This window comes from Myotis myotis, unplaced genomic scaffold, assembly GCF_014108235.1.
Source record: "Myotis myotis isolate mMyoMyo1 unplaced genomic scaffold, mMyoMyo1.p scaffold_m19_p_17, whole genome shotgun sequence".
Taxonomy (NCBI): domain Eukaryota; kingdom Metazoa; phylum Chordata; class Mammalia; order Chiroptera; family Vespertilionidae; genus Myotis; species Myotis myotis.
The window spans coordinates 23,357,403-23,378,034 of NW_023416321.1; the positions used below are offsets into that span (position 1 = coordinate 23,357,403).

The following is a 20,632-nucleotide window of genomic DNA, read 5'->3' on the forward strand; positions in this document are numbered from 1 at the left end:
CATGCCCCCTATTGGGGATCGAGCCTGCAACCCGGGCATGTGCCCTGACCGGGAATGGAACTGTGACCTCCCTGGTCATAGGTCAACGCTCAACCACTAAGCCTCACTGGCTGGGCAACACTGTCACTTATTGAATATTTACCTCAACAAACACTGTGCTGAGTACTTCCCATGTTGCCACCTTTGTCTCCTCAATAACCCTATTGTTATTACCCCCATTTTATAGATGACAAAGAGACCTGGAGTAGCTCAGTAACCTACTCAAGGCTACAGCTATTAAGTGCTGGAACTGGGATTTGAACCTGGGTCATTGTAACTTCAAAGGCGGTGCATCTCACCCACCCTGCAAGCACTGCCCCAGCCCATCTGCCATTTTGTGCCACAATTGTCACTAGCATGCCATCCAATGTCCTTCAAAATCCCTGTTCAAGAAGGCTCTCCCCACCTGCCACCCACTAAATCCTGACTAAATTACTCTCCTTGCCAGCACCAGGGGGTGGTGAAGAGAAAAAGTGAGGCCCCCTCTGGGTCAGAAAAACTGGCTTTGGAGGCCTTGGTTGGGGTGGTGGTGAATGAACATTTTATCAACACAAATGTCATTGGCAGCCCCAAAACAAACAGTGTCCCACCCGGCTCGCTCCTTTATGAGGCATTCAATCAATAAAATGAGAGCAGAGCTCTGTCAGATTTATTGGCTGGGTTCAAACCGAACACCTCTTCCACCCGCCAAAGGCTGGGTCACCCATTCTACCTTTCCATTCCAACTCTGGGCAGCCCCCATCTTCCCCAGTAGGGCTACAATGGTTCATTGTTTGAGGCAGGCCTTGTGAGAAGTTGTGTTTGTTTTGCCTCTTATCTTATCAGCTCCAGAGCTACAATGGCCCAGGTGTACTCACCATTTTACCATCAGGTGAGAGGAGATTGTGGCCTGGGTCCAAGCTGGCTGGAGAGACTTGCTGTAAAACAGACTGGCTGGTCACCATGGCGCTGTTGCCATGGTGACTGATTGTAGAGGAGGAAGTGACCTCATTGTTTCCCTGTTGGTTGTAGCGTACTCCTGCAAAACAAGGCAGACCCAACAGTGAACATTAGTGCCACCAGGGCCCCAGAATACTAACTCCACCCCTCCCCTTGTTTTCAAGAGTGGATGACAAGAAAACAAAATTGCCTTCTCCTCCCCTGTCTACCCACAAGAAATACTGGTGGTCTCTTTCTAGGGGAAAGGCCTTTATTGAGTTTTGCAATGTAAGCTCCATGAGGGCAGGACATTTTTATCTGTTTTGTTTGTTCATTGCTGCATCTCCAGTGCCTTGGCACTTGGTAGCCACTCAATAAATACATGTCAAATGAATGAATGAATCCTGCTTGTTGCTGCATTAGCATAGTTCTTTTAGGATTTGGGGTTTTCTTCTTCCTGGCTGGAATATTTCTTTTATTCTTCAAAATGCCTTTTAAAAATGTTTTCCTGGCATCTCTCGGCTATGTGTGGTTGCAAAGTATGAGCTAACCCATTTTACAAAGAGGCACTCGCCCAATGACCCTTGAAAGAGCCATAGCAAAATGCATTAGTCTCTGTGCACCACTGTTTTGGCTGAGTCCAAAAGGCCTGGGGGTCACAGGCAAAGCAGGACAGGGATGGGGCTGCAGCTAGGAGTCCTTGGCTTTGGGACTCACATTCCTTTGATGGGGTCCCATTTGGCTGATTTTCAGGGCACAGGGGAAGGCTGAGAGGTGGGGCAGGCAGCACACACAGGTGGGATGTAGATGCTTAGTAAGCACTGTAGTTTGGTCTGCAAGGGAGGGGAGAACCAAGCATGTTTATAACCTCACTGCCCTGACCCACCCTCTTGCTCAGGAAAGGGAAGATGCTGGGTAGAGAGACCAGACAACCGAAGGAAACAGAAGCTGGGCAAAGAACCTGGGTAAGTTTGCAGAATCAAAGTCCTGCTTGATGTGCCCACCAGACAGCCAAAGACAAAGCTGGCGTAGTGGGCAACTCACCCTATGCTCAAAGCTTAGAAAGAGAGTGTTGTGTTTTTGTTTTTGTTTTTTGCTTTGGATTTGTCAAAAAATGATTGGGGGACCCTGTTCTGCAAGGGAGGCAGATTGGATGTTCTAGGCATGAACTCATTTGGAGAGGTGGGCCAACTGTTTGGCTGTACTTCTCCTTTTGCCCAGTTTCCCATCCAAAGATGAACCATCACTTTTTAAAGTATATTAATTCTGCTGGTCTGTTTCCCCCCCTGCCCTGCTCCTTCCCAAGGAGGCTACAAAGTCCCCCCAGAAGCCAGGCAAGCGGTCATAACTGCAGCCTCCAATTCACTTAGACAAAGCTTGCCGAGAGGAGACCCAGGCCAGCTTTTCTTGGATCCCCTAAAGGACACTACCCAAGGCTGATATGGCCTAAAGCTTATGAGGGCTGGGAGAAGACAAGTAAGTGCTAACGCAGGGCTCTAACCCTCAAGAGCAACTTGTTTGACTATCAAGTGGTTGAATGGATGCTCTATGGGCTTCTACTACTGGTTGTTTTCCCCATCCTTTGATTCAAGGGGCTCTTAACGGGGGTGGTGTTGATAGTGGGGCAGCACTAGCCATCGGTAGCTACTGGTCTGGGCCATTACACTTTTGGGGAATTAGGAGCCATGAAGTTAAAAGAAAGGAAGGCTTCTACATCTCCAAATCAACACCCCCTGCCTAGTCCTGTCTGTCTTCCTTTGCGCTGATCTGCAACCCCCTGCTTTCCTATTTATCACCCTCTACTTTGTCCCACTGGGTTAAATTAGGCCCTTTTTCTCCGCTCGCATTAGCTCATAGTATTGTTTTATGGAAGAAGAAAGACCTGAAGCTTGTGAGCTCAGAAGTCAGAGCTATGTTCAATGGGAAAGAGGGAAGCAGATTTCAAATCAATGAAAGGAATAATTTTCTAACAAGGAGGGGCAGTGGGGATGCTGTGGGCTGTGGAGCTAGACTAACTCAGGTTCAGATCTTGACGTTGCTCTTAACAGATGTGTAATTTCGGGAATTTTTTTCTCTGTGCCTTAGTTTCCTCTTATAAAATGGAGAGAATGCTTTCCTATTTTTATATTAGAGATAACATCTAGAAAGCTCCTAGCACAATGCTAAATAAATGGCAACCACTAAGGGAGATGCTGGGGGGAGGGTGCTGGTATAGGAATAGACCCCAATATAGGTGCCCAAGACTCAAGAATTCTAGACAACGTAAGGCAGGTTCTAAGCACTGAATGGAACAACCTTTCCATGGAGAATAGCTCCCAGAGCATCCAAACCTGGTGGACCACTGAGGCCCTCTGGTTGTCTCCTCTTGGAGGAACTGGACTTCACCTGGTTTTTCTTCTGCTTTCTCTCACTCCCTGACTAGCTATTTGCCTCCCCAAGATGCTCTGCTCCTGAGAGAGTGGTGATAACGCTGGGAGTCAGGTGTGTTTTCACCCCCAGCCTGTCCCCATCATCGATTCAGTCTCAAGTCAAACAGACTCTGGTTTTAGCCTATTTAATTTGGCTGCAGGAAGAGGGCCAGCCCTCTGATGATCAAATATGGGTCACTGGGAGGCTTCTCCCCTACCACAGGCTACATAATTATTTATTTAAAAATAATTAACCAAAGATATGCACAGGAAACAAAAGCCTTCTTTACAAGAGAGTCTGGCAGGAGAGAGTCAAGAGCCATTTGTATAGCCCAAGGTTGCTGTGGTTTTCGAACACTGTTTTCTTCCCTAGCAGCACTTCAGCATGTGAGAAAGAAAACAGGGGACCTACTCTGTTTACACACAGATGGGCCTAGACCTCTGAACATTCCTTTAAAGACCTCTGGCTGAGGGATAGTATCTGCTTGAGAATTAGGAATCCATGTTTTGATCTTCACTCTGCTATCAATGTATTGGGTGAACTCTAGCTTCCTCATTTGTAAGCCAGAGGACTTCCCACTGTGGGGAAGGGGCTATTTCACTGTAGAGAAGCGGTTCTCAACCTGTGGGTCGCGACCCCTTTGGGGGTCGAACAACCCTTTCACAGGGGTCGCCTAAGACCATCGGAAAACACATATATAATTACATATTGTTTTTGTGATTAATCACTATGCGTTAATGATGTTCAATTTATAACAATGAAAATAGATCCTGCATATCAGATATTTACATTACAATTCATAACAGTAGCCAAATTACAGTTATGAAGTAGCAACGAAAATAATTTTATGGTTGGGGGTCACCACAACATGAGGAACTGTATTAAAGGGTCGTGGCATTAGGAAGGTTGAGAACCACTGCTGTAGAGTGTGGTGGGAGCTAGGCATGAGGCCATTCATCAGCTCCGCATTTACCTGTAACCCTTCCCACTGGTGCTTTTCTCACCAGGAATTTGGTAATCAATCTGGACCCTGAGAGGGTGACTGTAATCAGCCAAGTGCCATAAGGGGTGGGGGGTGGCAGTGGAGGGTGTATCACAAGGTATCTGCTGGTGCTCTTATTAAAGGAAGGAGAGGGCAGGTGCTTGTGTATTTCACAAACTCAGAAGAGGGCTTGAGATGAGAATGAAAGCAGAAGTCTCAGGGGCCAGGCAACCTGGGTTTAAATCTTGGCTCTACCACCTAATAGCTGTGTGACCTAGGGGAAGTTACTTAACCTCCCTGAACTTCGGTTTCGTTATTGCTAATATCCACCCCTTAGCTTTTTGGGAAGAACACGGAGGAGTTAATGGATGTCAAAGAACCCAGACCATGCTTGGCACCTAGCAGTTGCTCAAGACCAGGGGTCCTCAACTACGGCCCGTGGGCCACATGTGGCCCGCCGAAAACATTTATCCGGCCCGCCGGGTGTTTCTGCCGCCGCTGTGTGCATAGGAATTTGTTCACAGTTTTTTTTTTAAACTATAGTCCGGCCCTCCAACGGTCTGAAGGACAGTGAACTGGCCCCCTGTTTAAAAAGTTTGAGGACCCCTGCTCAAGACACATCGGTTCCTCCTCCTTTGGAACTATCTTTCTCTAAAAGACATTTTTAGAAAGGCTGATTTGAGCACAAGCCAGGCTCTGCGTTAAGAAGTGAAATGACACCTTCCCTTTTCCTTCACCATTGTAAGCTCTGAAAATAAATATGCTATGTGGGCTCTGGTTTAATATTAACTGGCCAAAGATGCCAGCTTAATAGCCCCAGAGGTCCCATAGGAGAAATGACAAGGCCAGAAGGTGGCCATATACCTTCCACTCACTTCCTGACTCAAGTCACTAATTGAGCACGTCTCCATCACTGGCCCTATGAACCATAGCAGGTGTGTCCAGCAGCAGAAGTTATCTCAGCTGGAATCTAAAGACAGCCCACAGGCCCCGGTGAGGTTATGTACTTTCTCGTGTTCCTAGTTCTCAGCATCATGGATGATGATGCTATTTCTGAATTCCTGGAAGCATGCGGGACAGAGACAAATCACTTGTTTTTTCACATGGACCTGCCATTCCTCACACAGGCCCTGCCATCTCCTGCCTCTGTGCCTTTGCTTATGCTATTCCTCCTGCCTGGAAAGCTCTTCCCTTCTTTTCTATGCCACATCCTGTAAGAGGGCTAAATGTCACCTCCTCTGGGAAGCTTCCCTTTATTCATCCGGGTAGTTATCTGCTCCGTTCTTTGTATTTTGAATGTAGTAGAGACTCTTAATGCTCTGATGATATCTTTACTTCTCTTTCCCTCTTAAAGGAAGAGATGGCTTTTACTCATTATTGCATCTTCAGAACCTGCCAGAAGGCCTGAAATTGGGACTATTTATTGAATGAACCTTCAGCTACTTCGAATATTCATGCCCCACAACAAGGAAGCATCCCTTTGGCAGAAAGAGAAAATACAGTCGGTTCTGCAGTGAAGTTTGTACTGAAAGTGTGGATTTCTTTCAGGTCTACTGATATATTAGGGAATTATTTGAATGCAACATGAATTTTGCATTTGAAGAATTCAGACATCTCTACCCAGCTGAATGGAGCTATACAGGAGTACATTAAACACACTTGTGTGCATAAATGTGCACACACACACCCAAAAAACATCTACTGCCTACCATCAGTTCACTGCATGTGCCATAAGCTGCATCTGTCCACATCTGGAGTCACAACTTTCCTTCCGATTTTCCATCACCTTTAGCTCACCAATTCACAGTAGCTCACAAGTTGCAACCCTTCTGACACCCACATCCATAGGCAAACTTCGGGACTTTTTCAAGACAAAGTGCCATATTTATGATTTCACAGCATTTATGTATTCCTTAATCACTAAACAGGTGTAAAACCCTGCTGATGTTTTTATTAGATTCTTATCTGTTTAAAAGGTGTCACTGACGGAGTTTTTGAGTATTGTGCCCTCCATCCCATTTTTTTCCTGTAAGCCCTGTGGTTTTTATGGTGTGACTTTGCATGGTGGCTTTTATGATGCATATGCTGGGTTCTGTAGAATTGGCTGTGCACCTGTGTTCAAAGACACACACCAACTGCCTTACAGAGAGGAGCTGCTCAGTGTGTAATTAACCACAGAGGTTGTCCAGAAAACTGTGCTCAGGGGCTTCGAACCACCGCTTATAGAGCCCTGGGTATCTAACCCAGCTCCCTAGGAGCTTCAAAAAGCAGCTGAGACTCCAATGCCACAATTCCAGAAATCCACAGGGCACCAGTGTCTAGACTCTAGACACTTTGAACTAATTCTTTCTATTTCTCTGCTTTGACTCTGGGTCTGTCAGCTTTGGGGCCTTGGCATTTTTGTCTATAAAGTGGCCATAGAGATCTTCCTTCTTCAGAAGCCAGAAGAATGAATGAATAAAGGAAGGTTAGAAAAGCACCGGGTTTTCCTGGGCGAGAAAAATGCTAGACAAACAGAAGAGTAATGTCAGGCCGGAAAGCATGACCAGAATTACTCAGTGAGAAGAAGAGGGGAGGTGGGGCCTCCTGGGCAATGACAGGCTCAGCTTGCCCCAACGTGGTCTCTGGCGCTGAAGCCCGGGATCCCTTTCACTGGGGTCTGTGAGCTGCACCCAGAATTTGGTGGGATGCCTTTCACCCTTGACATTTCAGAGCCAATCTCCCATCCCTGATAATGCAGGAATGTTCCTCCGGCTGGTGGACCTCTGCCAGCAGGAGCGAGCGTCCCAGCCACCAACAGAGTAAACATTACTCAACTGGCCAGGGCTCTGTCACACACATTCTTCCCCTGTGTTCCTAACCTCATGCAGAGCGCAGCCCAACCCTGTTGGGTCTAAAAACTGGGAATTAAACTCCAGCAGGAGGGATCATGCAAAGGAGAAAGCTCTTCCAAAAGGGAACAACTGTGTCCATCAATTATGGGTAGACAGAGCTGTCTTTCCTAAAAGGGTTGGGGAGGGGACCCAGAGGAACCAGCTAGTCTTGATGGGCCCAGCACTGTGTCCTTAGAAATCCACTCCCTCTTTTTGCAAAGAAGAACCACTTTCTTGAGGAGAGAGGCAGAGACAGGAACGACTCCGTCTGGTGAACTTCTGAGACACACATTTGGAATGAAAGAATGTGAACCATTCCCGGGCTCGAGACTGAAACGCCAGAAATGAAGGCTCTCAAATGAGTTAGCATTGCTGCCTCAGTTTCCTCATTGATAAGACAAGACTATTGCCAGCTCTTGTTAATATGGCTGCCTCTGCAGGAATAAAGAATGTGTGCAAAGAGTTTAAAAATCTGAAATTCCTGGGAGGAAAAAGCTGATGCAAGATGAAAGTAATTTAAACACTGGGCTGGCTTCAATTCCAGATGTCTTTCTACCTGAGGTGGCTTAGTTGGGAGCCCAATTCATAAGAGGAGAAACACAGACAGGCCTACAGAGATGGCAAACATTCTTGAACTCAAGGAGGAAAAGTGGAGTGATACTTAAGGGAAGCCCACAAACTGGTTTTCTTATAAAAATCAAAGCAAATGTAACCAAGAAAAGAAAAAAAAAAGTCTTCCATCAAAAGCATCTTGGCTGAGAACAGAAGCGAATGTACACGGTGCACCTGCGGGAAGGTGGAAGGGACACAAACGCCGCCTGTCCTCCCCGCCAGCTCCACCAGCCACCACAAACGTCAGAGGGTTTGCAATGGACACTTCAGCCTAGAGACCCAGGCTTCCGGGGAGAGAAGCCAGGCTGGCCTTTAAGAACTTGAGAAGGCCTCACGTATGGGAGTGTTTTACACCGTCTGCTTCTCAGCGTGTCACAGGTAGGTGCTCATGTGACTGGGTGGAGAGCGGAGGTTCGAAGAGGAGGAGGTGATTTTCACTACCTCTCGCTAAGGGTCTCCCACAAGTCAGTGGTACTTCTCAGCCGACCCTTCTCCCTCTTCCCCACAAGCCCCAAATTGACTCCAGATATGTTGAGACGTCTATAGTTCAAAATAGTTTGAAACTATTTTATTTGTTTACTTTTTTCTTGGCGGCTGTATCTCTCATTGGAATGAATATATGTCCAATGAGGGCAGGGCCTCAGCACCTTGCACAGAGCCTAGCCTGTGATAGGCTCTCGGAAGTATTTGTTGAATGAGTAAGTGATGGATGAATGGCCTACACTTCAACTCTAAGGGCTCCACCCTCCCTTCATCTGTAGTCTGAGTTGAGCAGCGGAGAACTGATAGGGGTACCTTTACCCTCTTATTCTCCTGGCTTTTCTGAGGTTAGGGAGAGGCATGGGTTTTTAAGGAGGAAGGGGGCGGGGAAGAGAGAAGGAGAAAGCATGATTAAAATCTAATCACAATGAAGAAGTAGTATGGACACATTTGGGCAATTTCATGAAGATGGGAGGTGGGTGTGCTGAGGAGTAAGTGTGACACAGCAGGACTTCCTTTTTACACCTGCGTTTTGGACGCAGTGCTTTATGTAGTGTAAGAAGGAGCCGATGGGATGTCTTCGAGGACCTCACCCATTCTCTACTTCTTAGGGCCTACTCATAGCACCCATTAGTTACCTAGGATGCTGTCAGGGGCAGGGGAATGGGTGCTTCCATGAGTGCAGCTTTACCTTTTCTAAAGGTTTTAGGCTACAGGTGGGGACCTCAAATTTAGGCTCATCATGTTAGAATCCAGTCTTAGGCCCCCTGGGTTGATTTGGGGATAAGGATCATCAATTAATGAGTGACTTAAATGCCCTTTTCTCCAAAGGAATCTAGAGTAAAACTAGGAAGGGTTAACGGTGGCCATCGTTAGGCCTATGGCTGTGGGGACAAACAGAGCCCTGCTGTAGCCCGGCTCCTCGGGTCTCTTTTCCAAGAGGCTGCCTTTGCAGGCAGGGGCAATGTGGCTGCAACAAAGGCCCTGGGCTTGGCTGATGAGGAGAATGATGATGCTTCTTGTGGGTCTGGGCAACAGGGGGGAAGGTTATAAAGCCATCAGCAGACTGAGCCACTGGGTGTCCACACAAAAGTTAGGTCCTATAAACAGACATCTGTATTGTGACTAAAGAGCTAATAAAATTGCCTTAGAAAAGAGACGTTTTCCACTGCGGCCTATTCATAAGCAGGACCCTACTGGGACGTGACACTGAGAGAGAAGATCCTTTGAGGTCTGGCAAGTGTCAGAGCTGCCTTGTTAAGGGGGTTTGCCTGGCCAGACCCCGGCCTCTTCATCACTGTTGGTGAGGGCAGTGCCATCAGCATCATTATCATCATCATCATCACCATCATCATGACAGACGGCCACTGATCACCAGCTCATGGATGCTGGGCCCAGGGAGCACCAGGTGCTGGGCACTGAGACTCCGAAGGTGGATGACTACCGACTTCCATTGAGGAGGAGCACCAGTGAAGTGCTCAGGGAGCACCCCAGAGAACTGGTAGCTGCCTAGAGCTGGGCAGTTTCCTTTCTGTTTTTCTAAATGACTCTGATTTGCAAAAAGTCCAGTCCCTTTTCTAAACCTCAGTTCGCTCAATAGAAACTCAGAAAGAGCTGTTCTAGCTCTTTTCTTGTCCAAGAGATTATAAAAGGAACTAATCTAGTAGAACATAAAACTTAACTAGAAGAGCTAAACTAGTAGACTATCTAAACTAGTAACAACTAGTAAAACATTAGGGAGAAAAAATAGCAAATATGCTCTTCAAAACTTCCTGGTAGCATTTAATGGTGAGGGTTTTTTTGTTTTTTTTTTAGAACCATATACTTTGATTAAGCAGAATTAATGGAGGTAGAGCAAATGACATTGTTCTTGGAAAAAGAAAAATACGTTTTAAATAATAAATGCTCAGTTTAACTCTAAAATTGAATAACAGGTTGTGAAACAGGGGATTCAGGTATTAAGCTTCTGGACAGAAAGCCCTCTATAATATAGAGCTCCAACCCACAAATATATAAAATGTCCACCATGTTCCAGGCACAGGGCTGTGGAGGGGGGACACAGTGGTGAAGAAAGCGAGTTCCCACTTACGTGTGAACGTGATTGCCCACAATTCTATCACGTGGAATGCATACGTACTGAGCTAGATTTTCAGAGACTTCGGGGACTATCTTCCTCACAGTGAGAATAAGAGTTACTTTTTCTTTGATGGGTAGGAATGCAAACCCTTGCAGTAGGATTCTCAAGGAGGAGGAGGAGAAGGCTCCATCTTGAGACAAAATTAAGCACCTATTTTGTGCCCATCATGCAAACTGATGTTACATAAATAGATGTTGTTCAGAGGTTTTCCACTCTTGCTGAGCAAGAGCTCACTGGACTTCACTGCCAGTCCCAATCGACAGGAAGAGGCACCTGCAGTAGGCAGGGCCAAAAGGCATGGGCAGGCAAGCTGCCACTCAAAGGCCCTCAAAGTGTTAACTTCCAGCGGTTATAGGTGTCCCGTTTATACCCATTATAAATCTGTTTATTGTGACCGGCCCCACCCAATCTTCTGGTGCTGTAAAGCTCTATTGGTCCCTAATAAAGGTGGAAGGCCTCTAACAGCACACAATTCCTGAAATGGAGAAGGAGCAAGGGAGAGCAGGAGGGAGAGAAACAGATGAGGAGCTTAACAATAAATATCACAATGGCAAACCTCCCTCTGTTAATTCAAGCAGCAGAGTCCTGGCCCCAAGACCTGAGGCTCCACATAATCTATAAGAACCTGTCTGAGCTTAAAGGTCCAACACCCTCATTTGCCAGAATTCCTGAGATGTTGTGATTTGCTCAAGGTCACCCCTGCTCCTCAGTGACTCGGGTCTCCTGAATCCTAGTTCAGAGCCCCTCATCCCAGCTGCCTAGTGCAGGAAGGGGCCATCAGAATGACTGCCAACCCCTTCAGAACCCTCTTGCTCCATCAAGCCCAGGGATGTACAGCCCTGACTCTACATTTAAATCTCTTAGGGAGTTTGTTGAAACCTCACATGCCTGACCCTCTTCCCCAAATTCTGATTCTCAAATGTGTGAGTGGGGGGCGCCATGGATATTTTTAATGAGCTCCCCAGGTGCCTTTTACTAGTATGTGGCTTCGGAAGGAGATTTGAGAACCACTCGGGCTTCGTTGTTTCTGATGTCGCAAATATCAAGCAGAGTTCATGAAAAGGGAAACTTCCAGGGGAGAAATTGCAAACCATACCCTGGTCAAGGACCCAGGGAGATCCAAGCTCTTCCTCCTCTCAATGCCCTGAGGGCTCCTGAGTCAACCCAATCACACCTTCCTTGCCAGGCACTGTACTTGGCTCTGGGGGTGGCTTACCATATTTAAGCCTTACAACAGCCCTCAGGAGGTAGGTATTGTGACCCCCATTTTACAGATAAAGAAACTGAGGCCTAAAAAGACTAAGTCACTTGTTTGACACCATGCCACCAGATAGTGACAGAACCACACATCAAGCCCAAGCCTGTTTTGGGCGCTACACTTTGCTACCTGGACATACCCGTCTGAGTGTAGCCCTGACATGAGACCGCCTGTAACCACCTTGCCTTGGGGGATGCAGGCATCCTTTGGGGGAAGTCATGAAACACTAAAGATTGAATGGTGTTCTCTCAACTTGGGAAGGACATGCCCAGTACTTGTACTGAGAAACTTGACTCTTGAACTCCTGAACGCATGAGAGAGACTGAGCCTCATTATTGGACTCCAGTGGCTGAACTCACAGGTGTGCTTCTGTGGGGGCTGCTGCAGCCAGGGCAGGGGCGGTGGGAAGGCGTCTGAAGCAGACACATGTTCATGGGTTGAGGGGAGTGACTTCCAGAAAGTCAGTCCTCAGGAATTCTGTGTTCCTGTGTTCATTACCTGTGTTCACTGCGGGGATTGCATCCACCCTCCCCTTCTTACCGCTCTTTGCCTGACACGTGGGGGAGCTTCCCTCTTAAGAACAAAGGCCGTTAAGTTTTTCAGATTTGGCCTCCCCTAGGAAAGTACCACACCCCCAATTTGCAGTTCCGGGGCTAAATAAGAACACGCAGGGTACACACACCTCCTTTAATTAAAGGAGAGAAAAATGCCCTATTAGGTATAGGAAATTGAGGATCATCTTATGAACCTGACCTCCTGCTACATGTTCACGAGCCCTGGTCCCCCACCACAATCCTTGGCGCCTCCCAGCTTTCTCGCACTGGTTAGTGTATTCGCCCGAAATGCCTACGGCGCTGGAAATGCCATCTGGATGTCACAGCGCAGTCCTTCTTGGAAGCATGAGAAACTGCCTCGTGCTCAATGTGCTACAGGAGCCAGCCCGAGTCTGCTGCAAGCACCAAGGTTAGAAATACTCAAATTCTCTAAAAATTAGGGTTGAAAGAAACCTCAAAGAGGAAAAGAGGACACAACAAAAAGCAAAAACGAGTAAAAACTAACCAGGCTCTGCAAGGAATGGTAATGGCCACCATTTATGAAAGTCCAGGATGCTTTACCTATATTCTCACTAAATCCTTCCAGTACCTGCATGAATGGGTGTCCCTACTTGACACATTGAGAAACTGAGGCTCAGAGATCCCAGAGACTTGGGATCACACAGCTAGTTAAGTGGTCCAGTTGAGGTTGGAATTCAGACCTGCTTCTGTATTCTATAGCCCATGATTTGGTTGCTATGCCCACTGGATTTACAAAAAGATACCCTGGAGAGTATCTTCAGGGTATGTTAAACATTGGGGTTGTTGGTGGTGGGGCATCTATGGTTCAGCCTGCACACTGGGATTTTTAGAAGCTCCACAGTTGATTCTAAAGTGCAGTAAGGTGTAGGAACCCTTGTCCTACAACATGGGTCAGCAAACTGGGTTCACAGGTCAAAGCAGCCTGTTTTTGTATGATCCATGAACTTAGAATAGTTTTTATATTTTTAAATGGTTGGGGAAAATCAAAAGAAGATGTTGTGTTATGTGAAAATTCTAAAAAATTTCAAATTTCAGTTTCTGTAAATAAAGTTTACTTGGAAGACAGTTGTGTGCATTCATTTGCATATGTTCCATGGCTGGTTTTACTCTATAAAGAGACAGTATGGCCTGAAAAACCTGAAATATTGCCCTAGCCAGTTTTCTCAGTGGTTAGAACATCAGCCCTCGGACCAAAGGGTTGTAGGTTCAATCCAGTCAAGGGCACATACCTTGGTTGCAGGCTCAATCCCCGGCCTGGTGGGAGTGTGTGTGGGAGGCAACCAATCAATGTGTCTCTTGCACATCGATGTTTCTCTCTCCCTCTCCCTTCCCCTCTATCTAAAAATTAATGGAAAAAAATATCCTCAGGTGAGGCTTAACAACAACAACAAAAAAACAAGAACCTAAAATATTTACTATCTGGCTTTTTACAAAAAAATAGTTTGTCAACCGCTATACTAGAGTTCTTATGAACAGCTAGGATGATAACCACAATTGAATGCTTCATTTTATTTTATTTTGGGGCTATGTTTCATTCATTCATTCATACACACACATACACACACACACACACACACACATTTTTTCCTTCTCCATTTGTGCTTGTTCTTCTTGAAAAGTGGGCAGAGGCATAAGGCCTGATCTTATGTCTTCCCATCAAGCAATTAGCTGCAAAGACCCTTGCACAAATTTCTGCCTCGCTTTGCACCTTCAGTGTTTAATTCTCTCCAAGTTCCTGTCAGTTCCCATCAAACCTTCAACAAACAGATTCCAAGGGCACTTCTCCCATTACCTGCAGGCCAGGGCTCTGCGCTCGCAGGCAGCTTCCTTCCTGCTGAGCTAACTGGAGGCAACAAGGAGTCCTTGAATCCTCAAAGGGTCCTTCAGGAGGATGAGGCATGGCCAATAGGCTGCTTACAGTGATAGGACTCCAGTATCTCCTGGCCCCTTTGTGCAGAGGGTGGGCGCCCTGCCAGCCCAGCCTCAGGCTTTCTTTGTATGCAGGCCAGGGTTGGTCCCCTATCCGGGGAAGGTTGCTGGCTGAATGCTCTGAAGGCCAGGCCCCTTAATCTCATTAATATCCTGATTGTCTTCCCCAATCTAGTGGCAGCCCATGAAGGTGATACGGCAAGATAAAACCACCTTCAAATTTAACAGATAAAATGGCAGTCAGATAAAGTCCTGAGGAAGGAGACTACCTGGGGCCTTGTCCACCACTGAACTCCAAGTCAGTACAAACGGACGTTTCAAGACATGATTTGTGTCTCTTCTGAACTGAAATAATCTGCTACTTTGGGACAAAGGGGCTTATTTACTATGGGGACGTCTGTTGCCCAGATGAATATTTTTACAACTGCCCTCATAAACCCCTCCCCTTGTCTGCTGCGCAGGGAGGGGGTGGGGCTCCAGAGGTGAGCTGGGGTGCCTGCAGTCTAAGAAGTCCCATTAAGTTGTTAAGACATTTAGTGCCCCAGACAGTGCTGACTGCAAGGGCAGTTCAAATCCCCACCCAGATGGGGATGGGGTCCTGAAAGAGAGGGCTTTGTTTCTTCCCTGGGCGGGGCACGGATCCACCTCGGTCAGGGGCAACAGCTGTGGGGGGGGGGTGGGGAGAGACTGTGTAGCAGTAAACTAGCCAGATTGAGAGACCCCCACCCTAACCCCACCTCCTTGGCCATGCTCTCCCAAAGCCTCTTTGTCATTCAGGGGGGAGCAGTGAGAAAGTGGGAGAAGGGACCGTGTGGGGAGTGTGTGTGTGTGCTGGTTTTCATGACTGAAAAGTTCTTAGCACCTGTATAAAGCAGAGAGATGGACAGGGCCTCACAACTCAAAACCTGTCTCTGCCACTTCCTAACTATATAAACTTGGGCAAATCACTTAGATTCTAAACATCTTACCTTCCTTGGTTGTAAAATGGGGATAAGGATACAGATGGTTTCTACCCATCAAGGTTGTTGTCGAAGATGCTGCATGTATGTAGGTGCTCAGCCCAGAGCCTGGTACCCAAAAAGTACTCCATCAACACTAGCTGTTATGATGATGCACTTTCGTTACAACCCTGCCACTGGGCACTTGTGAGATTTCCTTGGGTCCTGTGGACTTCGGCATCAAGGAAAACGATAGCAACCATACAGACATCCTAGCCCAGAGTTAGGTTTGTCTGGGACCCAGGGTTAGAGTCCTACCGATGAGTTGGGAGATGTGAAAGGAGATGGGGAGGAGGCAGGATGCTCTGGTTTTCAAGCTCTGATCTGACCATCAGGACAATCAAGCCCACTGGGCTTGGAGAGAGAGGAATAGAGTACAGAGGGAGGGAGGAGTAAGCAGCCGCAAAAATGAACATGTCCTCTTAGTGAAGACGCATGGGCCACGTTAGCTGAAAGTTATCCTGGAAGGGCTTCTGCTCAGCCCTGTGCCTCCCTTTCTTTCCAGGAGAGTGAGCCCTGATCTCCATCTGGAAAGGTGACATAAGAACGAAGACAGTGTGTGTGGGGTGAATGAAGGCTGATGAAGACCTGCCCCTCCCTTGCTGTCGCAAGGCAGTGGGGTGAGTCTGCTGAGGGTGGTGGGGTGAGTTTGCTGAAGGTGGCCAGGTGAGTCTGCTGCAGACTGGAGCAAAGGGTACAGCAAGCAAGGCCACCACAGATCACGCAGCCAGATCCTATGGCTTGGTCCAAGGCTAGCCCAGCTTCCATCCCGTGCCAACTTCCTCCTCCTCCTCAAGCCGATCAATACAAGCACCAGTCTCCAACCAGTCCTTTTCCTTGCCGCAGCCCTGCTCTCTGACCTTTTGGGGGCCTTTCTCTTGATTCCACTCCAGAATGGAGGTAGGGGCCATCACTCCGGGCCCGCTCAATGGCCTCAGAATGGGCTGTCATGGGGCCTATAACCAGGGACAGCTCCTGCTGGCAAGAGTTGGAATGGGGGGTGGGGGTGCAGATAAAGGCTTTCCAGGCTCAAGATAAATGGCCGCCTGCAGCCTGCTACAGTAACTTCAGGCCCCCAAGAAGAGCAAACAAAGGGTGCCCCTGTGACACTCCCTGGAAAGATGAAGGCCCATCAGCGGCAGCCAGGCTGGTTCAAAGCCCCAACTTAATTGTCAATTAAGCATGCATAAGGGACACAAAGCCATGACAACCAGGGACTGCATGCTGATGTGTGATTGTAAAGCCGGGAGGGGCTACGCTGAAAACAGCTGATTCTGCTGACAGTGTGTTTGTAGGGCACCTTGTAACCAATCAGCCGCTGACAGAGGCAAACTGCTCCTCCTGCCACTCCTATTGTGCAGGACATTCCAGGACCAGGGTCACCCCGTGGTCATCGTGGGCAAGTGGGCCACAACGTGCTAAGCGTGGCTGGGAGGGAAGGGGCTCCGTTAGCGGAGGGGTGCCCTCCTTTCCAGGAAGAGGCTGTAAGGGAAAGATTTGTCTCTAAGGTGCCTCCAGTCCTCCTGGCTCAGATGCTGGTGTTTGGAGGGGAAGGAAGGAGGAGATGTGGAGGGGGGGGGGGGGGCGTGTGCTGGGGCCTTGTCTTCACAGCTCAGCCTTAGAGGTTGCTAGTGCTGATGCTGGATGCTGGTTTCTCCTCAGACACCACAGTAGTTTGTATTCTGCATCCAGTTACAGTTTGGACCTGGTTAGAGACCAAGAGACCTTACCTTGGTCGTGGGGACTGTGATGAGAAGGAAATACATGGGGCTCTGCGGACCAAAGCCTTCCCTGAGCACTGGGCTACAGCCTGCTGTCTGCCTGGCCCCAGGTGCTTTCCCGAGGAGCCGGTCACAGCTCATGTGCCACCCGCCCCGGCAGCCTGAGAGGGGGCCACTGGAACTGATCCCCACTTCCTGCACCCCAGGCACCAGCCCAGGCCCCGGACACATCTCACTGCTTCTCAGCAATAAGGCCCCAGTGTGTGAAATTTAAAAGGAAATAGCTTTCTGCTGCCTATCATTTTTTCCCACTGTTTAGTCGTCTGTAATGATAATGACAATGACAGTAGTTATGGTTTATTGGGAAAGATAGTATTTATACATTTTTTCATTTAACCTGCACAAGAACCCTAGGAGGTAGGTACTATCTCTCCATTTTACAGACAGTAAACTCAGGCTCAAAGAAGTTACATGAACTGGCCACGTGGTAGTTATGGGAATTAACCTGGTTGATTAGAACCAGGATTTAAAACCAAGTCCAGAGAATCCAGTCCCCGAGTGTGAACAAGGACTAGCTTAATCAACCCGCAGTGAAAATTAAGGCAGAGGGAAAGGCAGATTGTACAAGAGAACAGCATCCCACGGTTCTGGCTCTACAAATAGCAATCTGTCTCTAGAAAGATGCATGAACCCCCAAAGATGACCTCAATTCCAAGCTAGTTCTGGGGGACTCCACCCTGGCGTGATGCCTGCCAACTAGATAATAAGCTCGCAAGGGCAGGGACATGTGGCTTCCTCATCACTAGCATGGTGTTGGGACTTGGTACGTGCTCAGAGCACACCTGTGCTGTGGAAAACACGGCATGGGAATCAGCAGCCTCAGTTTCCTTCTTCAACGTCCCTCCCAGGTCTAACATCCCATGATTTTTTAAAAGGCCAAGACTTCTGGGGACCCCCGAAAATCCACTTCCGTAGGATGCACCTTCTCAGACTGACCAGAGAGAGGGGTGTCTGGGCCCTGCCTAGCCTCCAGGACCTGCTGCCGTCCCTCCAGCCCAGCTCCCGGGGCCTCCCGTCAATACACAGAACGCCTAAGCTAAGGACTCCGTGGTGACCTCACCACAACCCCAGCTTGTCAGAAAGCTGCTGGGCCTTTGTTTGGCTTGCAGGCTCCCTGACTTTGGTGTGGAGATCACAAGTCCCAGAACAATAGCCATTGTCTTCTCAATAATGCCCCTTGCCCCAGCCACGCCCCCCGCAGCTCCCAGCTCCAGCTCCATGGATCACTGCGGACAGCAAGTGCTCTAGTGCTGCTCGGTGCCGGCCACAAGCCATTTGCCCTGTCCTCTGAACCCTGCTTTGAATGCCCATAAAGGGGCTAAGTTACTCTGCAATCAGGCCAGTGTTGGTCTGGGGGCTGCACTGCCTCTCCAGAGTAACCACTCTTTCTCCCCATGTGGCTGAGCCCTTCCTTCTGTGGGATCTGGGTCCAGAGAAGCTCTGAGCCCCGGCCTGGGCTTTACACTGGACAGTTGCCGGCTCCCAGAGACCCCTGAAGAGGTCATGCTATGGGAGGGTACAGTGTGGAACAAATGCTTGGATACCACCCAGCTGGTTGCTCTGGGCCTGCACCCCCCAACCCCCCCCCCCCCAAAACACACACACACAACACTTAGGTCAGCTCCAGATCTCTAGCCTCTCCCAGCAGAAGGGCAACCAGCAGGCAAGGGGAGGAAAGGCTTCAGAACCACTCCCAGGTTAGAAATGGTGCCTGGCTCTCCTTTCACAAGTCCTATCCCAGAGCAGGCAGGGGACCATCACACACTTTGTCTATACAACCACCAAACCAGCCTCAATAAGCGCACCCATCCCAAGAAGCCCGCTTTCCTGCAGGAACGAAGCCCCAGGGGGAAATACTCACCCCAGCCTATGCCTGATGCAACACTCAGCATATAGGGGTGCTTTCCCACAATGAGGATGTGGGATTCCATCCTGACAAGCCCATACCCCACAGCACAGGCATCCTAACCCAGGCCAGGGCCTGGCACACAGACACACACAGTAGGAACTCAGTTGGTTTATGCCAACTCATCACTGCAAATATTTCAAGTGACTCTGGCAGAACACAGAACCAACAAGCAGAGGCTTCCCATAGAGTGGCCCTTCCCCAGAGGTCCCTGGGCTCCTCTTGCTGGAGCTGGACAGAGCCCTGACAGGCTATGGACAGGCAACCTTTCTGCCTGCGGTTTGCACCTAGCACACCAATAAGGTAGGCTTCTCGGTCCAATCTGATGGTGGAACTGACCTGCTGAGTCATCAGCCACAGAGGAAGAGGAAAGGGACCAAAGAAGAATGGGGCAAAGGGCTCTCTGGAGGCTGACCAAGGACTCAGAGGAACCCTGACCACAGCCACACACTCTTCACAAGAATATTCTGGCAACAGGAAGGGCTGGCTGTTGGGCCATCCCAAAGCATTTTTTCCTCTGAAAAATCTTGAGCCAGGTGAGACCCTGGGGAGAAGCAGACTGATCGGATGGCCGAGGCCGTAGGGTCCAGGGTGTGCCTACCTGACAGCTTGTTGGGAGGAGAGGCACTGGGCTGGTGGTGGGGGGAGCCGTGGGAGAGCAGGGGGTTCAGGCTGTGCGTCTGGTTGGAGCTGTAGGCATCCATGGCCAGCTTCTGCCGGAACGCTTCCTCTTTCCTGCGGTTTGCAAACCAGTTGTAGACACGGACCTCAGTGACCAGGTTGGAGCCCAGGCCGTGGGCTTTGGAGGGGGAGACGCCTCGCTGCAAACATTCTGCCCTGAGAATGGATAGAGGGGAGATGGTGAGCGAGGGTGGCTAGGGGCGGCTGGCTCTGCTTGGCCCCAAACACATAACCCCAATGGTTTTGGTTAGGAGTGTGAAGAGGCCAAGCAGAGAGCAGAAGCCTGGGAAAAAAACCTGCCCAGAGAAAAAGTTGCCCATGTAGTTCTCTGCTGAGATGGCTGGAATGGACTGAACACAGGTACCAAACAAGCTCTGTTGCCTGGAAGCCAGGGCTTAGCCTCTGATGAGGCTCCAGAAAGAAGAGAAGAGAGCAAGATGGGGACAGGCAACAAAGCTAAGTGGGTTTCTTGACCCCTCCTCATATTGCTACTCTTCCCGCCCTACCAAAGGCCAAGTCCTCCACTGGCTATCTGAGTCCCTTCATAGCACTCTAAAGGAATTCTGGTCTTTTGGTGTTTGGACACCCCAAACGAGTGCCAGGGAAGCCAGACCCCTTATTTTCACTACAGAAGTCTCCCCCAAAGAGCAGGTTTGAGAGAGATTCTTAGACATCACTGGATGCTGTCAGGGGGACAGAGCACAGCCTGAGGACTCTGTGACATGCATAGCTGACCGCTCTGCCTTCCTATTTTCTGGCCTGACCTCCCTCGCCACATCCTTCCACCATCAGAGCCAGTCCAGCCAAAGACAGAGAGAGTCCAGAGCCAAGAACAGAATGTTTAAAAAGTCACTGTTGGACGCCTGGCCAGTGTTGCTCAGAGGTTGAGCGTCAACCTATGAAACAGGAGGCCGCAGTTTGATTCCTGGTCAGGGTTGTGGGCCTGATCTCCAGTGGGAGCGTGCAAGAGGCAGCCAATCGATGATTCTCTCATCATTAATGTTTCTATCTATCTCTCCCTCTCCCTTCCTCTCTGAAATCAATTAAAAAAATT

The 20,632-nt window shown here is 48.8% G+C and overlaps 1 protein-coding gene across 5 annotated transcripts in view; it reads right to left on the minus strand.

The window, feature by feature from the left end:
- Window positions 1-20,632, minus strand: part of HNF1B (HNF1 homeobox B) — a 55,814-nt gene that overhangs the window by 24,202 nt on the left and 10,980 nt on the right. For all 5 annotated transcript variants that reach the window (XM_036341919.1, XM_036341918.1, XM_036341917.1 and 2 more), the window contains exons 4-5: window positions 19,499-19,734; window positions 897-1,057 (exon numbers count right to left, since the gene is read on the minus strand). In XM_036341919.1, the coding sequence (XP_036197812.1) occupies window positions 897-1,057; window positions 19,499-19,734 (397 nt within the window). The remainder of the gene's footprint in view (window positions 1-896; window positions 1,058-19,498; window positions 19,735-20,632) is intronic.